This window comes from Chinchilla lanigera, unplaced genomic scaffold (assembly GCF_000276665.1).
Source record: "Chinchilla lanigera isolate Chin_1 unplaced genomic scaffold, ChiLan1.0 scaffold00009, whole genome shotgun sequence".
NCBI lineage: Eukaryota > Metazoa > Chordata > Mammalia > Rodentia > Chinchillidae > Chinchilla > Chinchilla lanigera.
In genome coordinates, this window is record NW_004955410.1 from 9,846,609 (window position 1) to 9,874,021 (window position 27,413).

General features: G+C 39.2%; 1 protein-coding gene across 6 annotated transcripts in view; it reads right to left on the reverse strand.

Annotated features, from left to right (window-relative positions):
• Positions 1 to 27,413, reverse strand: part of Srpk2 (SRSF protein kinase 2) — a 226,825-nt gene that overhangs the window by 38,673 nt on the left and 160,739 nt on the right. For all 6 annotated transcript variants that reach the window (XM_013510525.1, XM_013510522.1, XM_013510524.1 and 3 more), the window contains 4 exons: positions 9,337 to 9,445; positions 8,587 to 8,674; positions 8,168 to 8,255; positions 5,660 to 5,766 (listed from right to left, as the gene is read on the reverse strand). In XM_013510525.1, coding sequence (XP_013365979.1) covers positions 5,660 to 5,766; positions 8,168 to 8,255; positions 8,587 to 8,674; positions 9,337 to 9,445 — 392 coding nt within the window. The remainder of the gene's footprint in view (positions 1 to 5,659; positions 5,767 to 8,167; positions 8,256 to 8,586; positions 8,675 to 9,336; positions 9,446 to 27,413) is intronic.

Consider the following 27,413-nt stretch of genomic DNA (forward strand, 5'->3'; position numbering starts at 1 on the left):
ACAAAAATAAGCATTAAAGCGTGCACCTGAAATCAAATTATTGCCAAAATGTGTATACTCTGCACTTTTTCCTATTCAAATGGTTTGGAAAGAGGAAATTTTGCCCCCAGGGGACATTTGACGAAGTTCAGACATTTCACAAGCCCAGAGGCATCTAGGTGACAGAGCCCAGGGACACTGGTAAACACCTTATGATGAACAAGACAAGCACCCTCAACAAAGACTTACCCAGTTGAAAATGTCAACTGTGTCAAGATTGAGACCATTTGGTCTACACTTATATAAAATACCTCATTCAGTTAAAGGATCGAATGTAGCCTGCAGGCATTCCACAGAAGAAAGGACTAGCACTCTAGAATGGGGTACTGTTACAGAGGATTTGGTTGAACCTTTAAAATGTGGGTAGAGAAGAAACAATGAGAAGCCGGTATTGTTACACATACCTATAATCCCAGGAAAAGGACCCTAAATTGGAGCCCAGCCTGGGCAACCTAGTGACTCATGAGGACTTTCAAAATAAAACATTTTGGGCCAGGGATATAGCTCAGTGGCACAGCACTTGCCTGGCAAGTGCGAGGTCATGAGTTTGATTCCTGGTACCAAAAAAAAAAAAAAAAGCAAAATGAAACATTTTTTAAAAGAAATGCAATTCAGTGCACAGGTCCTGGGTTCAATCACCAGAACCACAAAAAGCAGTTTCAACAACCCGAGGCAAAAGAAATGATCAAAGATGTGGTAATAAAAACTGGCAAGAGGCATTTAGGAGTCAAAATGATCATCAAGTACTTTCTCTAAACTACACACAAAATGAAAAAGTAACAAGTTATGAATAAAAATTCCAGTAATCTGCATGTGCTTACAACTGCTTGGGACATTTTATTTGTTTTTGGTTTTTCTTTTTGGTTTTTTTTCCGGTACCAGGAAGTGAACTCATGACCTCCCACTTGCCAGGCAGGCGCTGTGCCGCTGAGCTAACTCCCCAGCCCCAAGCTTGGGACATTTTAAATATTTAGTTGGTACCTTAAAGGTATAAACTTGATACCTGAAGGATATAAACTGTTGTTTGTGAGGGTAAATATCGGCTACACCAGAGAGTAGAAGACCTTAAATAGGTTCTCTGGAAGAAGTGATTTAACTTCTATCAGATACAGGGCTAGTACCATTCCAAACATATTCTATACTGTTTAACAAAAAAATGGTGAATGCATGTACTCTCAAGCTGGACTATTTGAGTTTCAATTCCTGCTTCAGTATTTAGTACCTTTAAAGTTATTTCCTCACGATGGGCAAATACCTAGCCTACTCAATTTCCTCTTCCATACAATCAGGAAACTAATGATATTATTTCGTAAGAATGTTGTGAGGATTCAGTGAGTTAAACCATGTCAAACTGTATTCCCATTGCTGGGACAAAACATCTGACACACCCACAACTCATGGAGGAGAAGTGTGTTTTGGCTCAGTTTCAGAGGGTTCAGTCCATGTTTGGCTAGCTCCAAGCCAGAAGGGGCACAGAAGAAAGGCACCACAGAACAAGGCCACACAACTCATGGCAGCCCAGAAACAGAGTCGGGGAAAAATGCCAGCAGTAGATCCACACTCCGAAGGCACACTCCCAGTGACTCGTGTCCAAACAACCCCCACCTCCTAGCAGCATATACAGCTACGAACAACAGTAGATGAATCCAGTGATAAGCACACATCCCAAGATCTAAGCATTGCCTCAAGAATCTCTACATCCAGTCAAACCAACAGTTAAGATTAACTGGCCAACAACTATTCAGATCTATACCTAGTGCAAAGTAAGTGAGTACTTCATAATATTTATAGTTTATCTCTTCTTATTTTCACAATAATCTAATGGGGAAGGTCTCATCGTTATTCCCACTTCACTGACAATAACATTTTGGCTTAAAGAGATTAAGCAACACGGACAAAGTGCTTTGGCTCCATCAGGGTAAACATGACTCCAAACCCAACCTCTTCATCATTTCCTGTAGTGCTTCATGAAGGCCAAGAATATTAAGCTTTAGCAAACAGGCACTGGAAAGCCAGTAAAGGTTTCTAAATGGGGAATATGAATTATTAAAGCAATGCTTTATTTAAGATAACTGGCAATGGGAAGAAGAACAAACTAGAACAGCATGGGCTGCACACAGGGAGAGAAGAGAGAGGCCTATGAAAAGGTACTGGCAGGAGGTGATCAGGCCTAAACTAGGGACGATGGCCCTGAAAACATAAAGAACATTAAGAGTAAAAGGCACAACAAAGAAGTGTTCGATGGCTGGGTGCCTCCTGATGAATGGGTAGTGACAATAAGGACAACTAAATCATGGTCAGGTATACCTGGTTTTAAAGGAGAAGATGGCCAATAGAGAGGAATACTGAGAGAACTGGCCTATTTTGGTTTGTTCTGAGAAATTACATAATTGTGTCAGTCTATCAATAAAAGATCACAGTACTACTCAAGAGTCAGCAATACTGAGCCCACAGGTTGAATCAAAGGGAGTAAGTTGAAACACACATATGCAGATTCTTGACTGAGATATGTAACTATTTACTACATGTGAAATTTCTAAGTAAGCTTAGAAAAAATTCCACATTTCATCTTTTCTTAAGTTTGGACGGGTACACAGCCCTCCAAATAAAGCAAATTTCATTAACATGGCATAGAAGAACAAAGTGCAGACCACATGAGAAAATCAAAATTTCACTGTGAAATTCTTTCTGAACCAATCAAATGGTTCAGTCCTCACAAAGAACAGGCTATTGAATTCGGTCAGGATAACAGTTATATTCAGAAGTTCCACTAAAGTCTCGGAATTCTATCATTCAACTTACTGTCTCTCTCACTTGCTAAGTAAGAATGGCTAGAATTTGTTTTTCCACTCTCAAAAGTAAAATAAGCGCCAAGTGTTCACCTGTATTCACCTTCTTACACTGTCATACTGAAAGGGTGATGTGGCCAACAGCCCACGGCTAGCAGACTGCTTTGAACCCAGGCTCAGATGAGTTCTAGTGACTGATGGAGCCTGTGTGAAATGCATGCAGGCAGCTGTTCTAAACTACTGTTTGTTTGACTGTGTAAATCCTTTAATAGTACGTGATTTTAGGGATACTTTGTAAGATTCTTCGCAAGTTGGTTTTTTTTTTTTTTTTTTTTTGGTCTTTTTGAGCCAGGGTCTCACTATGCAGTTCAGGCTGGTCTTGAACTTACTTTGTAGCTTTGTAGCCCAGATTGGCCTCAAACTGGCAATGATCCTCCTGCCTCAGCCTCCTGAGTTCCAGGATTACCAGCGTGTTTCACCACGCCCAGCTCTTCCCAGGTTTTAACAAGATGATCTTTCAAGGAGTTTTAGAACCACTAAAAGCTACAAATATCTAAGCATCATGTGGGGATAGAATAACTGACTAACACATTAATTTCACCTCACCACATATCCTCTTCTACATTCAAACTGTTGTTTCATTGGAGATATTAGCCTGTGTTAAAATAATGAATAAAACTGTTATTACCTGAACCTAAAAGGGAACAGGTAGATTATCAAAGTAAACTACAAGCATTTAATAAGCACGCATATATTCCACGCTGTTATGGTTTGTGTCTGGGTGTCCCCCAAAGCCTCATGCGGCCATGGGGCAGGCTTTTAGAGTTTGATTGACTATGGGTGTGAGAGCTACACCCACCCTGGGGTGGACAGTTTGCGTAAGTAAGGGAGAGGAAGAGGCTGCTTGCCGCCATTCCTCCCTTTTAGTGCTTGTTGCTTTTGCTGTGTTCTGCCGCCAGGAGCTGTAGCCCTCTGCCATGTGCCACTCTGCCTTGTAACCTGCCAAGTATGGACTAAAACCTCCACAAACTGTAAGCGAAATAAATCTTTCCTTCCTTAATTTTGGGCATCAGGTATTTTGTTCCAGCAACGAGAGAAAAGTAACCAAGACACACGCATGACATGAAACAGTGTCTCAGTTCAACTGAAACAAGGCAAGGCAGCCAGCCTTCTCCTACCCACCAGCCCTGTCCTCAATACTGTGCTGTCAGAAAACACGCGGTCAATCTGCAGCACAAAAGGAAAAGATAACCGAGGAACACACAGGCAAGCTAAAGAAGGTTACCTACTCACAATTTCAGAAATATAATCTAGGGGCTGGGGATTTAGCTCGGCGGCAAAAGCACCTGCCTGGCAAGCGCAAGGTGGTGAGTTCAGTTCCCGGTACCGGAGAAAAACAAAACAAAACAAAACAAAACAAAAAAAGAAATATAATCTAGGATACTTTCACTATGCAAATTTAAACTTTGAAATTTTTATAAAATGAATTTGTTAGGAAGGCTTGTTTTAAGGCACCTATCTGTTGAATCAAAAAATGTTTATAGCTGGGCACTATGATTCTTTTTCTATTTCAACATTCTAGACCAATGCTATGTTTTGTGTGTGAAATTCCCCGAGTGCTTAGTCCAAGCTGTGGACCTGAAGATATGGAGGGGGCTTCTTAATCACCTAGCCCAAATCTCCAGCAAACCAAGCAACTTCCTTGACATATTACTCTGCAGAATTGTCTGTGATAATCAACCATTACACCATAAGGTTATCTAGACTATGTCATTATCTGCAAATTTCCTAATTGAGGAGTTACAGGAAATAAATAGAACGCAGACATATATTTCATGCACAAAACTGAATCTGGTGAACATCGCTAGTTAGATTTCCCATCTATGCCTATTTTCATTCTATCAATACCTACTCAAGCATCTCTGTTAAGCCAGTCCTTAAGTGAGGCTTTTCTTCCAGTAAGGCAAGTGAACAAAGTACGTATCTAACACAATGCTCCCTATATACCTCAATTCATGTGGATGTATTTCAGTCCAATTGATGGAAGTGAATGCAGAGAGCCTTGTTCTCTCCAGCCACTCCTCTCATGATTCCAGGTTTGTTCCCCTAATTTCACTGAGGTATAAGTAACAATAAAAACTGAATACATTTACTGTGTAATATGTGATGTGATATATTTACACATTATATAGTGACTATTGTAAATAAATAACTTTAAGTTCTCTTGTGTATTATGAGAATATATATGATTTCTACAAATTTCAAGTATACAATAGAGGAGTTTTTTTGTTGTAGTAGTTGTTGTTGTTTGAGACAGGGTCTCATTATGTAGTCTCACTCCTCCTGCCTCAGCCTCTCAAGTGTTGGGATTATAGGTCTGTGTCACATCTGGCTTTACAATACAGTATTATTAGTACAGTCACCATTCTGTCAATTAGATTCCCTAAATTAATTCCCTTTAAAACTGGACCTTTAAGTAATTCCAAGCATTTTTGATTTTCACTCCATCCAAGGATACTAAGAAAATAATTATATTGTATTCATTTACTATTTCTAAGGAATGAAGAGGGATGCTTTATAGTAAGTATACGGATACAACAATTTCTGATTATACTACATCACTTACCTTAAAAGAGACAAGTATGCTACAAGAGATGTGTGCCTGACATTCATATTATCTGTTTCCTTCACAATAGGGCATGATAACCATTAAATAAGTATAAAGCTGATTTATTAACAGTTCAACATGTTATTTATTCACATACTAAAAATACAAGTCCACACAAAAGGCCAGCCAATTGGGGGTGAGCAGGCTGCCTCAGAAGCCTCACCTGTCGAATGATACTCTTCACACAACGTACTGGGAGACCCTGGTAATTTGACTTGATTATCCATTTCAGGAGATGGTGGCCAAGCACTTCAAAGACCATGCATACGTCTGGGACAGGGTTAAGGACTGTTTGTGGATGCATTTCTAGGAATAAGGCAGGTACTAAAAGCAGCGTCATGTGGCACTTGCAAAACATTTATTTCTTTGTAAAATACCGTATCAGTACTATCACTAATATCCAAAGTAGTCACTTGCTGTGACTCACCTAAATAGAAAGAACTGATTTTTTTTTTTTTTACTAAGTACTCCTATACATTATTTTGAAAATCACTTCAGGAAATATCTAATGACCCCCACTGTGGAGACAAGGGAAGTCTGCCTCAGAGAGTCTAATAGTAGCCAAGGCAGATCCCAGCCCATACAGAGCTACACTTCCACCCCTCTGAACCTGAGCAGGCACTCTGTAATAATGAAAACTCAGGAATCTGGAATTCTAAAACATTTTTTAAATCATGGAAAAAGGATTGATATACAAAAAGCTGTTCATACTTAATGCATATACCTTGACATATTTGGAGATCAGCATATACCTACGAGAACATCACCAGTATCAAGGTGGCTGAGGCATTCAAAAGACCTAGAGTCACATCTCAGAGGTTATGTGATGCTCCATGCTCAAAGGACGACCTCAGGGCTTCAGCATGGACATATGCACAGAATATTTTGGAATTTACAGACATTATCTTTCCTCTCCATTTGCGCTCTCAGCTATAAGCTATATGTTTTGGGATGCTTTCTCTCTCTCTCATTTGCCCTTTGGGGTGACCCTTTGTCAACGCCTCAGGCAGAAGAAGGGAAAGGCAGAAACTCCTTACCACTACCTCCTGATCACTAGCTCCTGGGTCCCTCAAAACCAATTAAGAGGAAAGATTTCAACATACAGGTAAGCAAGGCATAGAGAATGCTAATTAACTGATTTTTTAAAAGAAAGCTCCCCATAATACATCATAATTAAAATCCCAGATGTTCAACGAAAGACAGAATCTTAAAAGCTGTCTGAAAAAGGTCATTTTGTGATTTAGAAAATGAGCAAGTGGATATGACATCAACATATTATTGTTAATTTATGGGTATTTTTTCTAATTACTCTAATACAATCCAGCTACTTAGCAGACGGGGACACAAAAATTACAGATTTGAGATCAGCTTGCAATCCTGTCTCAAAAAATAAAAAAGGCAGGAACACTGCTCAGTGGAAGAGGGTACCTGGGCTCGATTCCTAGAACCACTAAAATAAAAATCTGTATTTTTTTCAAAGATGCATATTGACATCGATACAGGTAGAAGAATATGACATCTAGAATTTGTTTTACAGTAATTCAGCAACTTAGAAAGAATAAAGAAGTATAGCCAGACCATAATAATTATTCAATTGTGGTGACAAATTTATAGAAAATTATGGTACTATACTACTTTTACATTATATTTGAAACTTTTTATAATGAAAGTTTTAACAGAAAAACAATGGAGATCTCTTCCATTTGCTAACTAGTGTAGAAAATAACATCACTTTACTTTTACTAGGCTTGGGCTAGGGATGGAACTCAGTGGTAGAGTGCTTGTCTAGCATGCACAAGGCCGAGTCCAATCCCCAGTGCCACCAAAAAAAAAAAAAAAAAAAAAAAGACCACTACTTTTACCAGGCTTTTTCAAAGTGAACAAAGTAAAATAAAACCAGGAGGCAAGTAATGTGGCTCAGTGTAAAAGCACCTGCCTAGAATGCTTGAAGGCCTGGGTTCCATCTCCAGCAGTAAAGCGAGGCTACACACGCACATGTGCACAAGTGTGCACCAGTAAACAACACAGGACAGGGACTTGTACTTTAGTATTCACCTAGCATAAATGATCCTCTACAGGAACACTTACTTAAAAGACTCAGTTTTATTATCCTGGAAATAGAATGCAGAGTTATTAGGATGAGTCACTAATAATAGTACTTAAAAGTACAATTTGGGGAAGTTAGCATTAACAGAGGATTTTTCCTTTTGTTGAGTCAACAAATATGTTAGCCTCACATGCTTCGCAGCCATGTTGCCCTTGTGCACTCGTTTTAAAAAGTTTAAAGCACAGAGAGGTACTAGCAAACACTTCTACCTACACAGCACAAACAAACACCGTAATTACTGACAAAAGATCAATAGTTAATTCCACCCAAGAGGCTGGGGATTTAGCTCAGCGGCAAAAGCGCCTGCCTGGCAAGCGCAAGGTCATGAGTTCGGTTCCCGGTACCAGAGAAAAACCAAAAACAAACAAACAAAAAATAATTCCACCCAAAATCAAATGGGCCATTCTAGGTGCCCCATTTTATAAGACTTCACAATGATCCTAGAAAGTTTATGTAGAGAGGACACAGAAGTTTGCAGGAACTTTAAATAATCCTGTTTGTTTCTTAAAATAAAAAAAAAACAAACAATAAAAAGCACTGTAATTCAGCCATCAAGAAGGATACGTATTCCATTCATGCCCGAAATCTTGAAGTCATCAATGAGCTGGACCACCATGTCTTTGTTTGGGTCACTGGGGTCACTTTCTCGAACCTATGCAAAGAAAAATGAATACAAGATCAGAGAAATTTAAAATGTGAACTATTTTCCACTATACCAATGCACCTAGTGGTATTTTTTAAATAAAAGATTTAGCATTTGAACCTATAAAAATTCTTCTATGTTAGTATTACCCAAAAAGCCCTCTATAGGGGCTGGGGATTTAGCTCAGCAGCACAGCACCTGCCTGGCAAGCACAAGGTTGTGAGTTCAATTCCCGGTACCGGAAAAAAAACCAAAAATACAAAAACAAAAACAAAAAGCCCGCTATAACAATGGTTATTTGTTTTCCTTATATTAGTCACATTTTTTTTGTACTACTTACACATTTGAGCAATTTTATTTCATCCAAGGCTGTCTCTGTGTAATGCTGGGCACTTTTTACAACTTTCATTGCAACGAATCTTTTCCCCCTTAAAAAAAAAAAAGCATAGTTATTTATATCACTAGCCAAAGAAGAGATGTTATAATAAGGTCTATGCAATAAACAGAAACTTTTAATAAGTTTTCCTTTGAAATATTACTCTTCAAATATGGGGATCACAAATAGAGTGTCTATGGGACAAGACAATCTCTCTTTGTTGTTTTGATTTTATTCTAATTAAAGTAGATTATGAATGTGTCTGAGTTACCATAGAGAAAGGATAAGTGTTCTAACACTTGTTTCAGTTCATATATCACACCAAGTACACATGTTTATATGTACTGAGCAACAAGGCATTTATAATTATGGGTCATAGCTTCTAAATAATGTCAGAAAACACTTATTTGGAAAAAGCTACACATTACTGATTTTCATCTGAGTATTTTTCTGACATGAATTACTAAAAAAGTAATTATCCTTATGAAATGCAATTTCAAGGAATAAGATTCAGAAATAATGCCACAAGAGAGCTCACATTTTTAAATACCTATGCCAATGAACTTTAACTAAAAGGGGAAGAAAATTCAGCTGAGGTATCCTGTGCTAAGCAGCACTTTCTATGACACAACAAAGTCAGAATGCTTCTTGGCTACATATGCTTAGAAAGAGATGACGAACTGTGTCAGAATCGAGTGCAGAAATGACACTTACTGCATATCCCAGCACAGCCAGACAGTAGAGAAGTGCCCCCATCCTAGCTTTCTAATGACATGGTATCGACCATTGAAGAGGTCTCCAATTTTCACTGGATGATAGCCACCTAGAAAGACAGAGAGGAAAATAGTAATACATTTCATTTCCTTATCAATTCCTGATGTCATTAAAGAAAGCTCTAAAATAACAGAATTAGAGTAACATGTTTAAAATACATTTATTCAGGCTTACCTTTCATTAGGAGAAAAATATTCTATGAAATCCCACTTGGATTTTTGTTTAATAAATTTAAAATGGGCTGGGCATGGTGACGCATGCCTGTAATTCCAGTACTCAAGAGGATGAGGCAGGAGGACTACAGTAATTTAAAGGCCAGCCTGAACTACATAAGGAGACCCTGTCTCAAAAAACCAATCAATCAGTAAAACTTAACACATTCCTGCCAGCTTAAACTACCAGTGGTATATGCATGAGTGTCCTATCAGGTAATGTGTACCACTGGTGGTACAAATGTATCTAATAATCTTTTTTTTCTGTGTATCTAATAATTTTTACTGGTCTTTTTTACTAATTAATAAAAAGTCACCCAATGGGACAGTCATGCATGTACCAGTGGAGACATACATGTTACAGCCCTATCATGCACATGTTGAAAAGGCAGCAAACCATCTAGTACTTCGTAACAATAACCTGTGATTTTTATTTAAGTTGAGATGTGTATACATAACAGTGTATAAATGTACAAATATTTTCCCTTATGGTAAACTCAAATCTTTTTGCATTTTACAAGAAAACTCATGAAATTAAAGGATGTTTATGCTGTATAATTTTGTATACACTAGTAGTTTATGTAAAACCAGTTAGGAATTGTGTAAGATATATTTTAAGTTACCCTCCAACTGCCTGGCCTTGTCTTCTCATTACCTTCTTCCACCAGAAACTCCTGCCTGGAAACTCACTGTAGAAACGAAGAAATTGGTTGGGGAGAAGAGCAAGTACCACTGAGGCAGATTCTCAGGAGGTTAGGCTGCCTGCTGACATCTGGCATAAAAAGAGCTTTCATTCTGCATTTTTAAGCAGGCAACTTAAAATATAATTTTTCCAAAATACAAAAGAAATAATAAAAGGGCGCAGGATGTTAGCAATGGATAGAATATTACTTTTATTCTTAATATTTATATTTTATTCTAATCTATTCAAATTTTTCCAAAACAATGCTTTTCTACTTTGGAAACAAGTTTTTCCTTCTTTAAATTTAACATATGTTGCTTTTTAAAGATGTCCTCCTCCCTCCTTCTCCCTCTCTCATTTGATTTATTGAACCCTAGACTTTTGTGTATGCCAGACAGTGCTGACCTACATCCCTAGCCGTTATTTTTCATTTTTCTAACCTGCAGAATTCTTATAAATCACTCAAGAAAGACAGCGACGGTTCATGTCATATTGAGAGGATCAGAACAGGCACAGGAAGTTGTTTACACTACATCTTACAATGTACCTGTGCAACTCCTAGAGGGTGTGAGTCATACTTTAACTTACGTTGTGGTGGATTAATGAGGCAGGAATCGGACCAAATACCGAGTTTCTAAGGGTTTTTTGGTACTGGGAATTGAACTCAGGACCTTGCGCTTGCCAGGCAGGTGCTTTGTGCCACTGAGCTATATCCCCATCTCTGAGTTTCTAAGGTTTTTACTGTCCTATCATCACCACACTTGGGCTTCCTAGATTTTAATCTCAAGGTCTAACAATATTTTGGAATATAGATATTAATAATTATAGGGGCTGGGGATTTAGCTCAGCAGCAAAAGCGCCTGCCTGGCAAGCGCAAGGTCGTGAGCTCGGTTCCCGGTACCGGAGAAAAACCAAAAAAAAAAAAAAAAATAATAATAATAATAATAATAATTATAGAAAATTAGAAATAAAATATAGAAAGTTATTAAAACTTATTAACTGTATTTCTCTAAGTAACTAAAATAAATGGGCTTTGAGTTCCTCATATTTTTTTCCAGTACAGTTTGAAAACATTAAAATAAACACTGAAAAGAAGGAAAAGAAAGCTAACACTTTTGAGTTATGAGTTAGGAATACCATGGAATGTACTTTATCTTCAGATCTATGTTCTATGAAACAAAAGTAAACTTTAATATATTTCAGGTTTTCCATAGGAAAGCAGGAGAGAAAGAAAGAAGGTGGGAAGTACAAAGTTAAAGCTAACCACATTTCCTGACCCTACACCTAATATTTTAAAACACACTGTATGAACCTCAAGAGTTTAGGGTATTATACTGCATACTCCACACATATCTGCTTAGCAAACTCCTCCAGGGACCAGTTACACTTTACAAGACAAGTATTTACAAAATACTGATGGCTTCCCTACTTAACTCTTACAAAGGAGATGGCATTCTTTCTACACTGCTGCAGAGGCATCAAAAGTGCCTGGCCTCAGGGCTGGAAACTACATGTGCCTCCAAAGCCTGTGTTCTACTCACCATTAAGAAAAGCACTCCATTTTTTTGAGAACGGGAGTGTTGTGTCCTGGTGTTAATACAGAAAAAACTGGATGGCTTAAAAAATTAAAAGCTACGTGATACTTAAGTTTATATTACTGCTAAAATTAACATCTCTAAATTTTTAAAAATTTAGTCATGCATAAAGAGAAGAAACCTGTCATTAGTATATATTTCAGGTTCAAATTCTCAAAGAGCCAGAATGTGAGCAAAAACAGAAGAGCACCATCACCACTGTAATCACAGGAGAAATGTAGCAGTTTCTCTTCTCTACGGGCTTTGAAAGTTGAATAACAACAAATTACTAGTGGAGTCCAGTATCTCTGGAGCCTACAGGCAATTAAAACACTATCTAAAAATAGGCCAACTGTACAAGAGGAACACAGAAGTAACCTTTAAAAGCAGAAAACATTTAATACACTTTTAATTTTGAAAATGACATATATATATTCTATGCATTCTCAAACCCCATCTCCTACATTCCTACAGAACTTTCACCATCTTTCACTCCCCTTTCACAGAATGGTAACCTTGAACACTGGGCATCTCTACCTAACACTCACGCTGCCAGCAGAGGCTTATGTCTCCACACGGCAGGCTGACACCACCTAACCAACACCCAAGGAATGTGAGCCCTTAGAACTGAGGTAACTCCAGAGGTAACTCCTCCAATTCCCCGCATGCTGTCATGGCTACTGGTGGGCATGTCCTGACCACTCCACTATCTAGCACACAGAGGTCTAAAGTACAGTTACAGAAGGCACAAAGACTCAAATGTTTCTCTGTTCCTTTTTTAAAAATCTTTTTGAGACAGGGTCTTGCTATGCAGTTCAGGCTGGCCTTGAGCTCAGGGGCAGAGTGACAACTGGGCATGCTTAGGCTCTGGGGTCCATCTCCACAGGGGTACAGGGTGGGGGTGTGTGATGAAAGACTGAATGTTTTTCCCCTGTGACCAGAAACAAAGTACAGATGCTTGTTCTCCCCACTTTTACTCAATCACACTGGAAGCTCTGGGCAGTAGTATACTCACACAAAATTAATAAACAATAAGGCATCAATATGTGGTCATATTTCTGCACACTTTTGGAAGAGAAATATTGATGGCTTTTGCTCCAGGCTATCTTTCAAAGGTTTCTACAGCAAGCAACCTTGGAAAATAGAGACACTATCTTCCCCTGGAGAAGAAGGTAGGATGATTTGCCATGCAGGAAAAGTCTCTCTCCCAGAATGGTATCATTTCAGAGGACCCTTATGAAACACACCTAACTTGGAATTCCTCTTAGATGACAAAAACCCACTGTGCATACAGTACCACTTGGGCCTGCCTCCTCACCATGTTGATTAGATATGGGGGTAGGGGGTTGTTGAGGAGAACCACTAAGAACATGAAGCTCAAGCTCTACGCAGTGCTTTGGGTAATGAAGGCCTTTGTCTCTGACCAAGAAATCTCATAGCTTCCCCCAAATACCCATAAACTGGTGGCAAGTTAACTTGCTGACTTGCAAATAAGGTAAAACCTCAGAAATGTCTTGGTTTTTGATTATGTCTTTTGTTTTTTGTTTTGTTTTGTTTTGTTTTTGAGACAGGGTCTCGCTATGCAGTTCAGGCTGGCCTTGAGCTCATTTTGTAGCCCAGGCTGGTCTCGAACTCACAATGATCCTCCTGCCTCCGACTCCCAAATGCTAGGATTAGGTATGCCTGGCGATAAATCTATCTGTGACACCAGAAAAAAAAAATCTTTATTTCTCTTATAAAAACTATCAATCTTAGAACCACTGCATTTTCTTTCTTGCTTTGATGACTAAGAAATCATGCGACAAATTTGTGCCATTGTTTCAAAATGTGCAGATCTCTAATAAATCCTTATTGTTAACCTTAATCTCATGGTATTACAGTAAACTTTGGCTTCCAAGTTTAATTTATTCCAGAAACATGCCTGTAATTCATAGCACTGGTCTACCAAAGCCATTTTTCCCATAAAAAATAACAGCAATTCAAATGGCTTGTTCCATAACTCAAAACTATTCATACAAAAATGATTACAGTACTGTAATACAACACAAAAGAATAAATAAAATACAAAATATAGAGAAACATAAATTAACTTGCTCCTACCTTTGAAACCTTTGTGGCTGGTGTAAAGGAGATGAGAGGAGCGTTATTGTGTAGGATCTTTCAATATCACTAACAAAATCACTGCTGTCTAATTGGCTCAATGGAATCTTTTCCTTTTGATCAGGAATCTATCCAGTAACACTTGCTTTTGCCTCCTTTTGAGGATTTCACAGAATGTGACGTTGCATTGTCATTAAGCAGATTCATCTTATTTGGGTGGTGCTCTTCTAAAAATGTTGTACTATTTCCCACATTTTACACATCTCCCTTGAAATCTCATTTGAAGTGAGATTCCTGGGCCTTTTTCTCCTCCTCTTCTACAAATGAGATCTCCATAACGTCTTGCTGTTGGGAGACAATCACTCACATCCCGCAGCAAGAGAAAGAAGTAGTATTGGCTCACTTCAGCATCACATACCACTTGTACTGCAAGACACTGCTCCTTTATCATTTTAAAATTTACTGGAAATGTTTGCTCATCTTGTGGATCATTTCTTGCAATCCAAGGTTTTACTGTATATTATTTCTACTGTACTACTTCATCTATTGCCTAGTTTATTATATGTATACGCATATACATATACATGGGTATATTTGGAAAATTCCTCAATTATGTATATGAAATGTTAGAACACAAATAACAACTACTATGCTTTAAGAAAGACTCAAGCAAAGTCCACTCCTAGAAAGCATTTCCTGATTTTCTGACTGAGGCAGAGCAGGGCCCCTTTTCTATGCACTGCCACAATATTTCTGCAAGTTCTGTTATGCCACACAATACAGTGTATTTCGTTCGTTTTCTCACTTGCCAGGAGATTATAAACTTTACGAAGACAGGAATAGAGATTTCTCTTTAGAAACAGTATCATTAGCACCTAGCATGCAGTACCTGGATCTTAACAGGCAATAAATATATGAGAATCCAAGTACAACAAAGACAGATATAAACAGGAGATCTGTTCTTCTGCTCCCTGGTATGACAGAAGGGAGAAGTAACACAAGCTTCTCCAGTTGAAAATGTAGACTAAACTTAAAGACGCAGTGTACTGTAACCAAAAGAGAGGACAGCGTAGCATGAGGAAAATATGTCCATAAGTAAAAACCTACTATTTGATGTGAACAAGACAAAAAAAGTATTTTCAGATCAGACTGTGAAGAACTGAGCCTAAGTTTTGACTTTACTATTTCAGGGGAAACTAACAAAGCATATCCTTAGAAGATTTTCCTTTATTTTTCTTATGCCCAGAAGGAAAAAAAGAAATTGGTAACTGAATGTATTCCAAGTAACGTCCTATAGTAGGAAAATTTTTATTACTCTGGAAAATTAAAATTTGTAGTATTTAGCCAGGTGGAGTGGTACACACCTGTAATCCCAGCACTTGGGAGGCTGAAGGAGGAGGATCAGTCCAAGTTCGAGACCAGCCTGGGCTACAAAGTGAGCTCAAGGACAACCTGAACTGCATAGCAAGACCCTGTCTCAAAAAGACATTTAAAAAAAAAAATTGTAGTATTTAACAAATACCTAATAAAAATATTGAGCTGTGATAATATTTATAAGCGCCTGAGCAAGGGTATTATGGCATCCTCAAACATTGAAGAGTTTAAAATATCCTAATACTCTAGATCTTTATAAAGTTGAGATCAGACTCTAAACAAGGTTAAATAAACAGAAATACATATTTTTTTGTTTTTATGATAATCTATTTTATTGTTACAGTGTTATGATTTTGTAGCTACAGAAAAATTTATCTAGAAGGTACTATTGTTTTTTTTGGTTTTTTTGTTTTGTTTTCGGTTTTTTTCCGGTACCAGGAATCGAACTTACGACCTTGCACTTGCCAGGCAGGTGCTGTGCCGCTGAACTAAATCCCCAGCCCCTAGAAGGTACTATTGTTGATATTTCCATTTTTTTCTAGGAAAGACTCTCAAACCTGGTAAGAGCCCACAATGGAAATTCAAGTCACATTCTGAAGTAAGTCTATATCTAAAATCCTAATCTGTGCTCCAGAATCTCCTGCATGCCACAACTGTTTCTCAATCCTGTGAGAGTGCCTTAGAACACATTTAAATGCATCCTCAGAGTAGAAAGGACTCCTAAAAATGCACAGTACTTAACATCAGATCATAATGATCATGACAGTTGTTTTTAAAAGACCTAAAAGACCATGTCTAGAGATTTACTTGATTACTGTTGGAACAAAAAACTTTGCCCTAAACCAGCCTCCAACAAGCTGGTGTGATGGCGCAGAGACTGAAGTAGGAAGAGCACCACGAGTCTGAGGACAGCCTGGGCCACACAGTCAGTTTAAGCCCAGCCTAAAATACATAGAGACCTGGTCTTAAACAATAAACAGCCAGGGGTGGTGGCCCATGCCCGAAGGGAGGCTGAGAGAAGAGGGCTGTTGTGAGTTCAAGGCCAACCTGAACTGCATAGTGAAACCCTGTCTCAAAACAGACAAAAAAAAAAACAGAACAAAACAAAAAACCAGCCTCCATACTTCCCAAAGTAGACCCCATTGACACTGAACTCTAACTAGTTCAATGTGTAAACATGCTGCAATTTAATCTAAGAATATATCCTTGTGACCAAGCAACTGAGTCTCAGCCAATCACAGGAGCTGAATTTAAAGCCAATCAGAGGCTGAAAGCTGCCAGACTATGATCACAGAAAGCAAATGCCAACTGTAGCCAATCTGGCTGTTTCTATTTGTTCCTTCATTTCCTCTGGCTGGAAATATAACCTATGTTTAGTAAGGCAAGCCATTCTGAACTATCTTTGGTCTAGAATACTACCCAGTTCTAGAATCTTTTTCTGAAACACTACAAATTTAATTGTTCTTAATTGTGGTGGACTGACAATTGGTGGTCAACTTATAACCCCCAGCTGAACTGAGTAAGCGCCGTGCTGGGTGTAGGAGGCCCACCTGAGGATTGTTGCCAGCAGCATAAGAGGCTATTATGGTTTGTGTCTGAGTGTCCCCCCAAATCCTCATGCAGCCATGGGGCAGGCTTTTTAGAGTTTGATTGATTATGGGTGTGAGAGCTCCACCTGCCCTGGGGTGGATAGTTTGCATATGTAAGGGAGAGGAAGAGGGTGCTTCTGGCCATTTCCTCCCTTGTGTGTGTTTTGTTGCTCTGCTGTGTTCTGTCGCCATGAGCTGTAGCCCTCTGCCATGTGCCACTCTGCCTTATAATCTGCCAAGTACGGACTGAAATCTACACAAACTGTAAGCGAAATAAACCTTTCCTTCCTTAATTAAATAAACCTTAACTTCCTTAATTTCATCAGGTATTTTGTCCTGGCAATGAGAGAAAAGTAACCAAGACAGAGGCAAAACTGGAGAAGAAGAAAGGCTGTTGGGAACTGAAAAAGGCTGTGGGGAGCTGGTAGAAGCTCTAAGGAGCTGTTGGTTCTTTTGGAGGAGTTTGTCGTGCTGGCTTTCATGATGAACTTGGCTGTTTTCGCCCTGCAAGGAGCTCGGGGCCTTGTTGGCACTGAGAATGGCTTAGGTTCTCTTTGTGGGAGTTCTGGTCCTCACTCTGAGCATCGTTTCCTACCTCTGGAGGGGAAGATGGTACACTACTCAGTCTGCTGGAGAAGCTTGTCACGTTGGCTTTTCCTGATGGGAACTTGGCTGTCCTGATCATCGGAGGAGCTTGGGACCTCACTGTTGCTGAGGGTGGCTGTGGTACTTTTTTGGGGAGCTCGGGTTCTTATTTTGTTTTTTTTTTTTCCTCCGGTACCGGGAACCAAACTCACGACCTTGTGCATGCCAGGCAGGCGCTTTTGCCGCTGAGCTAAATCCCTAGCCCCCGGGTTCTTATTTTGAGCATTGCTTCCTGGCTCCAGTGTAGATCTCTCAGCCTGCTAGCACAGATCCTTTATCCCACTGACATAGACTTTGTAGATTCCACCACTGACCTTTGGACTTTCCCAGCACAGATCCATGAAACAGGCCTGCATGAGACATTGTCATGGGCTCTAGGCCTCCAGTTGAAATCATGGGAGGCACTGTTATGAGCTCTAGGTCTTCAGCTGGACTCATGCAGGACACTGTAGGATCCAGGCCCTCAGCTGGTCAAGATTCTTTGGACTTTGGTGTGTGGACAGATTTCCTGCACTCTCCTATGTAGGATTTTTTGGGTGACTCTTATAAATAATCTTATAAAATATGTGTCCTGTGTTATATTGTTCTCCTTTGCAAAACCCCAAACTACATTACTCCTGTCTTTTGACCTTCTAATTTAAGTCTCAAGCTTTTTTCTCATACACACAACTATGGGCCCAATTTCATTGAAAGCACTGTGTACATTAATAGCCTCCAATTTTACATTCAACAATTAAAGTTAAGAGGAAAGTTTTGTACCCATTACCAACATTTCTCTCCTGCTTCTTAAACACACAAGATGTAACTAAAAATATTTGAATTTTTAAAAATTTATTATAAAGAAATATGGCCATTAATCCCTCTCAGAATACTCTCCTTTGCTTCAGACACAAACCCACCTTAATTCCACTGTTCTTTCACTTTCATTTTTTTGTTTTTGTTTTTGTTTTTTTCCGGTACTGGGAATCGAACTCATGACCTTGCGCTTGCCAGGCAGGCGCTATGCCACTGAGCTAAATCCTCAGCCCCTCTTTCACTTTCTGAAGCAGTTCTGGGAGTCCTCTTTAATGAGAGTCTTTAACAGTAGCACAGTCATGGCTACCTCAACGTCCTGAACAGATTCAAAACGTTTATCTTCTGTGGCCAAATACAGTGAATAAACTGAATCAAGATGCACTGTAATGTTTATGTGAGCCTCCCTTTTCACTGGATGACACTTGGCAGCAGTATTTACTGTATTTTCTTTCCCTTTTTTTGTCTTTTTGAGACAGGGTCTCACTATGCAGTCAGGCTGGCCTTAAGCTCACTTTCTAGCCCAGGCTGGCCTCGAACTCACAGCCATCCTCCTGCCTCATCCTCCCAAATGCTGGGATTACAGGTGTGTGCCACCATGCCCATCTTTTTTCTTTTTTTTACTATGCCCAGCTTAAACAACTTTTTTTTTTTTTGTACCGGGAATAGAATCCAGAGTCTTGTGCTTGCCAGGCAGGCACTGTGCCACTGAGCTATAGGCCCTACCCTTCACTGCATTTTCTTTAATCACACCTCGTGAAGGCACTCACGAAAGAAAACTTCAGAACTGCTTTAGAAAGTGCCAAGAACAAGGATGTGTTCAAATCAAGGGGGAATATTCTGAGGGAGATTACCACACTCAGAACTGGGCCATAATTCATATGTCTCACAGCCAAGTGATTCTCATTTAAATTCCATCATCTGATGTCAAAAAGCAAACACTACTGGTGGTTCTAGCTGCACAAAGGGACAGTCATGCGTATATCACTGGTGATTCAAGCCAACAGGAATATGTTAATGGCAATGTCTTTTACTGTAATAAACTTTAAAAATTATGAAGATTCACCATGTATTTTGATTACCTCTTGTATAATGCCAAATACAACCATATCTCCAGGTAACTTTGATACCCTGAAGAATCCAAACCACTCTTCAATGAAATATATGTAAAAATTATCCTTAAACTGAAAATATACAGAAATCAAATGCTGCTTCTTTTATGTTTAAACAAATGCCTGGTTAGGACACTTCTAGCTGGGCATGGTGGTGCATGCCTGGGAGGTTAAAGCAGGAGGATCACAAATCTGAGTCCAAATGGGGTAACAGAGCAAGTTAGTGAGATCCTGTCTCAAAATAAAACATTAAAAACAGGGGTTGGGGATGGAGCTCAGTGGGAAGGTCCTAGGTGTAACCCTCAGTGGAGGTGGAAGGGGTAACATCCTTAACAGTATACTGCAAACTAAGCACTCTTGAAGAATGCTAGAGGTTTAACTTCTCAATTAAATGTCTTTTTAGAAAATCAATCTTCATGCATATGCCTCTTCACTGATTTAGGCTGCTTCTATTGAAGCTTAAAAAAAAAAATCCCAATGCGCTCACGAGAGCAACATTCCCACAGTGCCTGTATGTAACAGTTTATTTGCGACAATTATAACTGAAGGTCAGTTTGGCTAAATATAGTATTTTGGCTCCCATTTTCCTTGAGTATGTTAAGTGTCGCACTTTGTTGCCTTTTGGCCCAAAGTTTTGCTGGGCCCAAAAGCTTGATGATCTGATTTTTCCCAGTAAGTCACACAGTCTTTCTGCTTAAGATTTTTCTCACTATATCTAGTGTTAGGCTACAACATTTATTGCAACCTTGTGATTTTTGTATTTTTTGTCTTTCTTATAACCACCTCCTCATTTGCATTGTAAGCAGAAAAGAAGTAAATGGACATTATATGAGATCATTATATGATTATATGAGATCACTATATATATGATTATATGAGAGCATAAGCAGGTATTCAATGAGATTTCCATAATAAAAAGACATGAGCTTTAGATTATGAATTCGGACACTGACCTCTATTCAAAGGTTTTGGGCTCATTGCTTGATTCTAATTATGCCTGGATGAATAAAAGTACAACATATGGAATTATGAACTGGGGAAATGATCTTAGAATGAAACAGTTTAGTTGAGTGAGAGTTCATGTATGTTTTATATATACTGACATTTATTTTTACAACTAAAATATATTCTTCTAGTGACTAAAGCTTTTAAGTGAAACAACCTCAGTAAACAGCTCTCAAGCTATTTCAAACTAAAAGCCATAATTACATTCACAAATGTAAATAAAATATTAAGTTCCTTCAAAAAGTCAAGACCTATTGTTAACTACAATCTTTTACTTTTTTCAAGACGCAAAGGTGTATCATAGCACAGAGCAAAGTATGACTCAACCACACAACAAAAGACATGTTCCCAGGTGTACATTACATCCTCTAGTAAAAAAATGCATAGCGCAAGATGAATAATCTGAATTATTCTAAAATTCCTCAAAAAAACAAAATATCTTAATTCCTCTAGACATGTCTTAGAAATGTATTACTACAAATGAGTAAGTAAAAAGTCTTTGATATATATGTGGAAAGTAACTGAATTTTTGAGCCTTATTCTAAAGCCCCACCTAGCTTCATAATCCAAGACTAATTAATGCTTTCCAGTTTAATCATCAGCAGAAAGCCTAGCTCACATACCAACTTACGTATGTTCCTGCTGTTTGACATTTAACACAGCAATTTAAACAAACTTAGAGGGCTTTAGGCTTAGGGCTCACAGCCCAATCTGTTTTTTTATTCTACCTACTTGTAAATGTATGTACTTGGGAGTGTAGAGCACCCTTTTTACTGATGGCTTATGTCTGGCTGTGCTTTTCAGAAGGCTGACCAGTATCTCCCTATCCATCACTCTTCTTGAACCCTTAATGTTCTTATCAAGAAATAGACTCTAATTCTAAACCTCCTTGTGAATCTGAATAGGCTTCTGCTGTGCCTCTAAGCCATGAAATGTGAAAACAACTGTGACTTCTGAGGGTAGGTTGTAAAAACAATACAACTTCCACCTTGCAAGGTATACATGTACTTTTAGAACTCCAAGTTGCCAGGTAAGAAGTCTGACTACTCTGAAACCTTTATGCCATGAGCAAGCCATACCACATGAGGAAGACACATGCAGAAGCTATAGTTGGCAGCTCTAGTTTTCCATCCTTCTAGCCCAGGAGCCAGACATAGAAGCATTCAGATAATTCTGGTCCCCAGCCACTGAATCATCTCAAGCCACTGAGATGCTCAGCTGAATCCTCAGATATCATGAAGCAAAAGCAAGCTATCACTACTTTGGTCCTTCTAAACTCTTGACATATAAAATCATGACCAAAATAAAAAGGTGGTTCAAGGCTGCTAAGTTTAGGGATATTTTGATATGCAACAATAATAACCAGAACAGTCCTTCTCTGTTCACTCTAGCAGCTATGCAAAACCTCCATGGATCTGCAATAAAGACATGCGCTCAATCTTAAAAAGAAAAAAGAGGAAGAAAAAGAGTAGCCCATTGTCTCTAAAAGTAGTTCAAGAAAAAGTAGGTATATAAGAGGACAAAGAAGAAGGTATAATCAAGATATAACTGCTGAAGGTAATAAAAATATAGTGATATAATACCTGCTTAGAGGAACACTCTAGCACCTTGATAAGGAGCTGAGGCTGCAGCTAGCACATAACCCAGCAATTCCACCTCTAGATATAGTACACCAGCAGCATTGAAAATAAATATCCACTATAACTCATACATAAACGTTCTTTGAAGCATATACATAATAGCCAAAAAATTCAAATGTACTGATGAATGGATAAATGAAACATGATATTCAGATGACAGAATATTATTCATCATAAAATGAATAAAGGACTGCCATGTGGTACAAGATATTTCAAAGTTGAAAACATTAAGCTGAGTGAAAGAAGCCAAGCACAATGGGCTACAATTGTGAAATTCCATTTATTTGAAATATCCAGAACAAAGAACTCAGAATAAAGAATACAGCCTGCTTTTATACTAGCCCACATAGGAAATAAAAGAGAGTATGTGGGGGCAGGGGCATATAAATTACCCCAAACCTTGTCCCATTTACCAGGCTGTTTATAATTTTTAAAATCCTACCTCAGACCCCAAATAAGAATCAAACATGACAGAATTAGTAAACAACCCCAAGGAACTAGAATACAGGAACTGATTTGCAGTCTGTGTCGCAGGTTTTGGGTGGGAGCATTAAATAATTGTATGTTCCAGTGGGTAGAGCAGGGCCACAGAGCAAATGCCTACAGAAGCACTCAGTGACTGTGGACCTCTAAAAGCAGACTCCGGAGCAGAGGGACAGGCCTGTGGAAATAAGGCAGTGGGCAGGCTGAGGCATAGTGGGTGACAGTGAACGCTGCAGAGGTCCGGGGGCCGTTCTTCCTCATGATCTCAATGCCACACACTCTTGCTCTAGTACTGAGGACAATGGGGATAGCACCTTTCCCAAGGGTGTTCACTTAGTGGGTAATGGCAACACGGCAGGAGTGAAGAATAGTAAGACTAACAGGCTCTGCACCCAGAGATTCCTGCCCAGATCCTACAGCACCTTCTCTAGGAACACCAGGAGCTGAAAGCTGGGGACAAAAGCCATTGACATTTACAACGATTTGAAACCCATCTATATGTACATAAAAAATGGGAAAACTGGGTTACACAACTGAGCATGTCTGCGAATTTTTCCCTCTGAATAATATATCTGCCATCTTCTGTTCCCAGTGAGCTCCATGTCAAAGGTGAGCACAATTCGGTTGCTCTCCCAACCTCCCTGACTACTCAAATCTATTTCTTTTACTTGTTTTTTCTCTTCTTAGACCTCATGAAATTTCTCAAAGTCTTGTCATTAAGCAGCCTCTGCACATCTTTTTTTTTTTTTTTTTTTTTTTTAAACTACTTCCAACCTGTTTTCCTATCCAATTTATAAGAGCTGTGTAAGGTCTAGGAACTTTTACATGACCACCTTCACTTCTGACTACACTTTGGGGGTCCAAAGACCACTATGAGATTTAACAATCTGCAAAAGCAATTCACTAACAGCTATTATAGTTACAGTTGATCACAGCTAAGGGATGATACAAATTAAATCAGCCAGGGATTGTAAGGGGCAGAATATAGGAGGATTCCAAACTGGGAGCAACTCTCTCCCAGTGGAGTCAAGGGCAGCATTAACTCTTCTTGGAAAGGGTGTGTGTGACAAAGCACACAAAGAACTGCCAAAGAGGACATGCACTGGAGCCTCGGCAACCACAGCTGACATTAGGGCTCTAACTGCCTGCCTCCACGGCTAATTTCAGTCTACAGTTTCTCCAGATGTCAAGCTGCTACTGTGACCTAAAGTTCCCACCATAACTCCCTATACTTACAGACACAGTATCTGGTGTGATCCAAGGCCCCCAGATAAACAAAGGCACTTACTAAGCAGGATGTTCCAAGGACCTGAACACCTCCCAGGAGCCATGCACAAGGCCACACCTCTCTTCCGTTTGAGCAAGGTTAAATCCTTTACTATAGTATCTGCCTGTCATTTTTTTTTTTTTTTTTTGTGGTTTTTCTCCGGTACCGGGAACCGAACTCACGACCTTGCGCTTGCCAGGCAGGCGCTTTTGCCACTGAGCTAAATCCCCAGCCCTGCCTGTCATTTTTTCTGAGACCTAGCTTCCTGCTTCTAGCTGCCTCCTTAATATTCCAAGAACCAAATTCACCCAAGATTCCCCTTGACCAAGCGTGACTTTCCTGTTTCTGTTAATGGTACCAAAATTACTTTTCTTTTTGAAAAAAAAAATTTAATTGACAGGTCACGGTCATACATGTTTAGAGTACAATGTGATATTTTGATACACGTAAAACTATTTTTTACAATAAAGAACTGAAGCAGTTTATACAATCATAATATAAAATGAGAAAGAAACTGGCGCAAAGAAAAAAGTCCAGAAAAGGTAAATCAGAATAATGCCACAAGGAAGTTAGGACACATGCATGCTATAAATGACTGTTCACTTGTTAGAGGTGGGTTGCACATTTGGCTCTGAGATTTTTCACAGCCAACAAGATCTAAACAAAGGAAATGACAAGCAGCTTCATAATTCAGAGTCCATTAAAGGACATGACCCCCAGGAGGCACTCCTCTTCTCTCAGTCACTCCAGGGTTTAAAACTGCTTGTCAAACTAAAGATCTTGGCACCTTTGTGATGTTGCTTGTTTCAATCCTCTCCATATTTATATCATCTCTCTCCAGAACCAATAATGCATGATTTCAAATTCATGTTCCTTCACGACATTCACTATATAAAACCTACATTGGTTCCCTGCTAATTTTTCCTTTTAAAAATATTTACTTTTTCCATATTTATAAAGAAATACATGTTTAATGCAGAAAACTAAGACACAGAAGAAACAAAAATACAAATCCTACTATCCAGATGTACCTAGCTATTATCCACATATTTTAAATTCAGGTAAAAATCTGCATATAATGACAACCAAAGATCTTACCTGTATTATTCGCTACTATTTGACTAATATATTTACTCCTTTGTTAAATCACAGCACCATCAGGTCTATCAAGAGCTAAAATCTCCTGGGTCTTCATAATGTAATGAGGTCTCACGCAGTAAATTCAAGAGCATCTATTACTTTTGAGTTAAATTTGTCTGTAGTGCTGGGCCCAGTGGTGCACATCTGTAATCCCAGCACTCAGGAGGCTGAGGGAAGAAGACCCGAGTGAGACTGAAACCGGCCTGGGCTATATACTGAGCTCAAGGCCACTCTGAACTACAAAGCAAGAGCTTACCTCAACAAACAAAACAAAACAAAAAGTCTGTCAGTGGCATTAATGATTTCAAAGAATTATGAATGAAGGGTTGTCCTTATTTTTATCAAAATGAAAGAATATACCTCTCTAAAATATTTGAGGCTGCATAATACCACTTTAATAAAGAAAAACAGGCATTTTGTAGGGCAGGGTTTTTCAACCTTGGCCACTACTGACATTAGGAGCTGAGTAATTTTTATTAGAGGAACCGTTCTGTGCAGCATAGGGTATTCACCAACATCCCAGGTCTCTACCCAGTGGATACCAGCAGCAGCTTCAATTATGGAAACCAAAAGCATCTCCCAACCTTCACATACAGGCTGCTTCAAGACAAAATCACCACCAGTGAACAACCACTGATGCTGGACAATCAACATGGTTTTTATATTTCCATTTCTAAGGCAATTTTATATAAGGTTTTCTTTTTTTTCCTTAAGGCGGTGGGGGCAAGGGGGGAGAACCTCCAAAAGAATTTTAAGTCATAGACTCTCGAAAGACAAGCAAAGGAGATGATAAAAGGCCAACGAAACTTAAAATCAGCATTAAGTTTAGGGAGTTATTAAAGCTCAGCCACTCTGCTTTCCACCAATGGATATACATTGGTAAAGGCAATTTGTGTATAAGAAAGGAAGTTATCTGTCCTCTTTCTAAGTGTGTAAATACTTACTATTATCATATGCTTTGAAGATATTGGCCCCACAGTCACAAACACAAGCTATATGTCACTCAAATGTGTGTGATATATAAGAACTCTGGAGCATTACAGATGATTTTAAGGCAAAAATTAAGGACCTCTTTTCTACTTTATGGGTCCTTCAGGCCTGTCAATCTGCACATGCTGAAATGCCCCTCAGACAAGAGGCAGCATGAGCGCTTTGTCTGTTCCTGAGCTAGAGCCTAACTGCACCATAGGTGGCTCAAATTTGGTAGGTTAACAAAACATATAGCCCTTCACCACAGAACTTTTAGACAGGTGAAGGGGAGATTAGGAATGAACACAAAAATAAACCCATAATTACACACCAAAGCTAAGTTGGAAGGGACAACTGTGAAAACCATAAGGGGTGGGGCCTAAGATTTGCTTTGGGGTCCAGCAAGGTATTTCTAAAGTAGTAACACATTTTCATACCAAGGCAGACCACAACTGTGTAAAAATCGATTTCTCCAAAAGCAATGTAAGTGACAGAATGATATACAGGTACCAACTTATCTAAGAATAAACTAAGCTACAAAACGGGGTCCCACAAGGACTTAGAGGAGGCAGCTTGATATAACAAACCAATGCTCCTAACCAATACCTTTTACTAGGTACTTGAAGCAGGTATGTGCTGAAGGCTCCAGAAAGGAACGTAAGTCAGTGGGGGCAAACCTATGGCAAAAGTGCTGCAACAGGCTTTTATATCATTGAAAACTCTAAAAGGTTCACCATCACCACAGACATAAGGCAATTCAAAGCAATGATTCCTCTCATGCTGTGAGTCAGATACATAAAGAGTGTGAAGGGTCACCATACATAGCTGTACCTTTAGAGTTTTAGAAAGAATGGTACAGCTGGGTGTGGTAAAGCATGCCCATAATCCTAGTACTCAGGAGGCTGACACAGGAAGAGTGTCTAAGTCGGAGGGCAGCCTGGACTAGAAAGTAAGTTCAAGGCCAGCCTGAACTACATAGCAAGACCCTGTTTCAAAAAACAAAACAAGGGCCAGGCATAATAATGCCTGTAATCCTAGCACTTGGGAGGCTGAGGCAGGAGGATTGCTGTGAGTTCAAAGCCAGCCTAAACTGCATAGTGAAACCTTGTCTCAGAAAGACGAAGGGAGGGAGGGAAGGAGGGAAGGAGGGAAGGAGGGAAGGAGGGAAGGAGGGAAGGAGGGAAGGAGGGAAGGAGGGAAGGAGGGAAGGAAGGAAGGAAGGAAGGAAGGAAGGAAGGAAGGAAGGAAGGAAGGAAAGTACACAGCACAGATGAGTAGACCTTACCCCTCAAAATACAAAAATATCACCTGATGAAGTCCCGGTCCTACTCCCAGGGATTCCAATTCAAGAGTTTACAGGGCAGCCTAGGAAAGCGTACCTACCACACATCCTTTGTGCCCCCTGGCGATCCTTGAGACTCTAAAATCTCTCT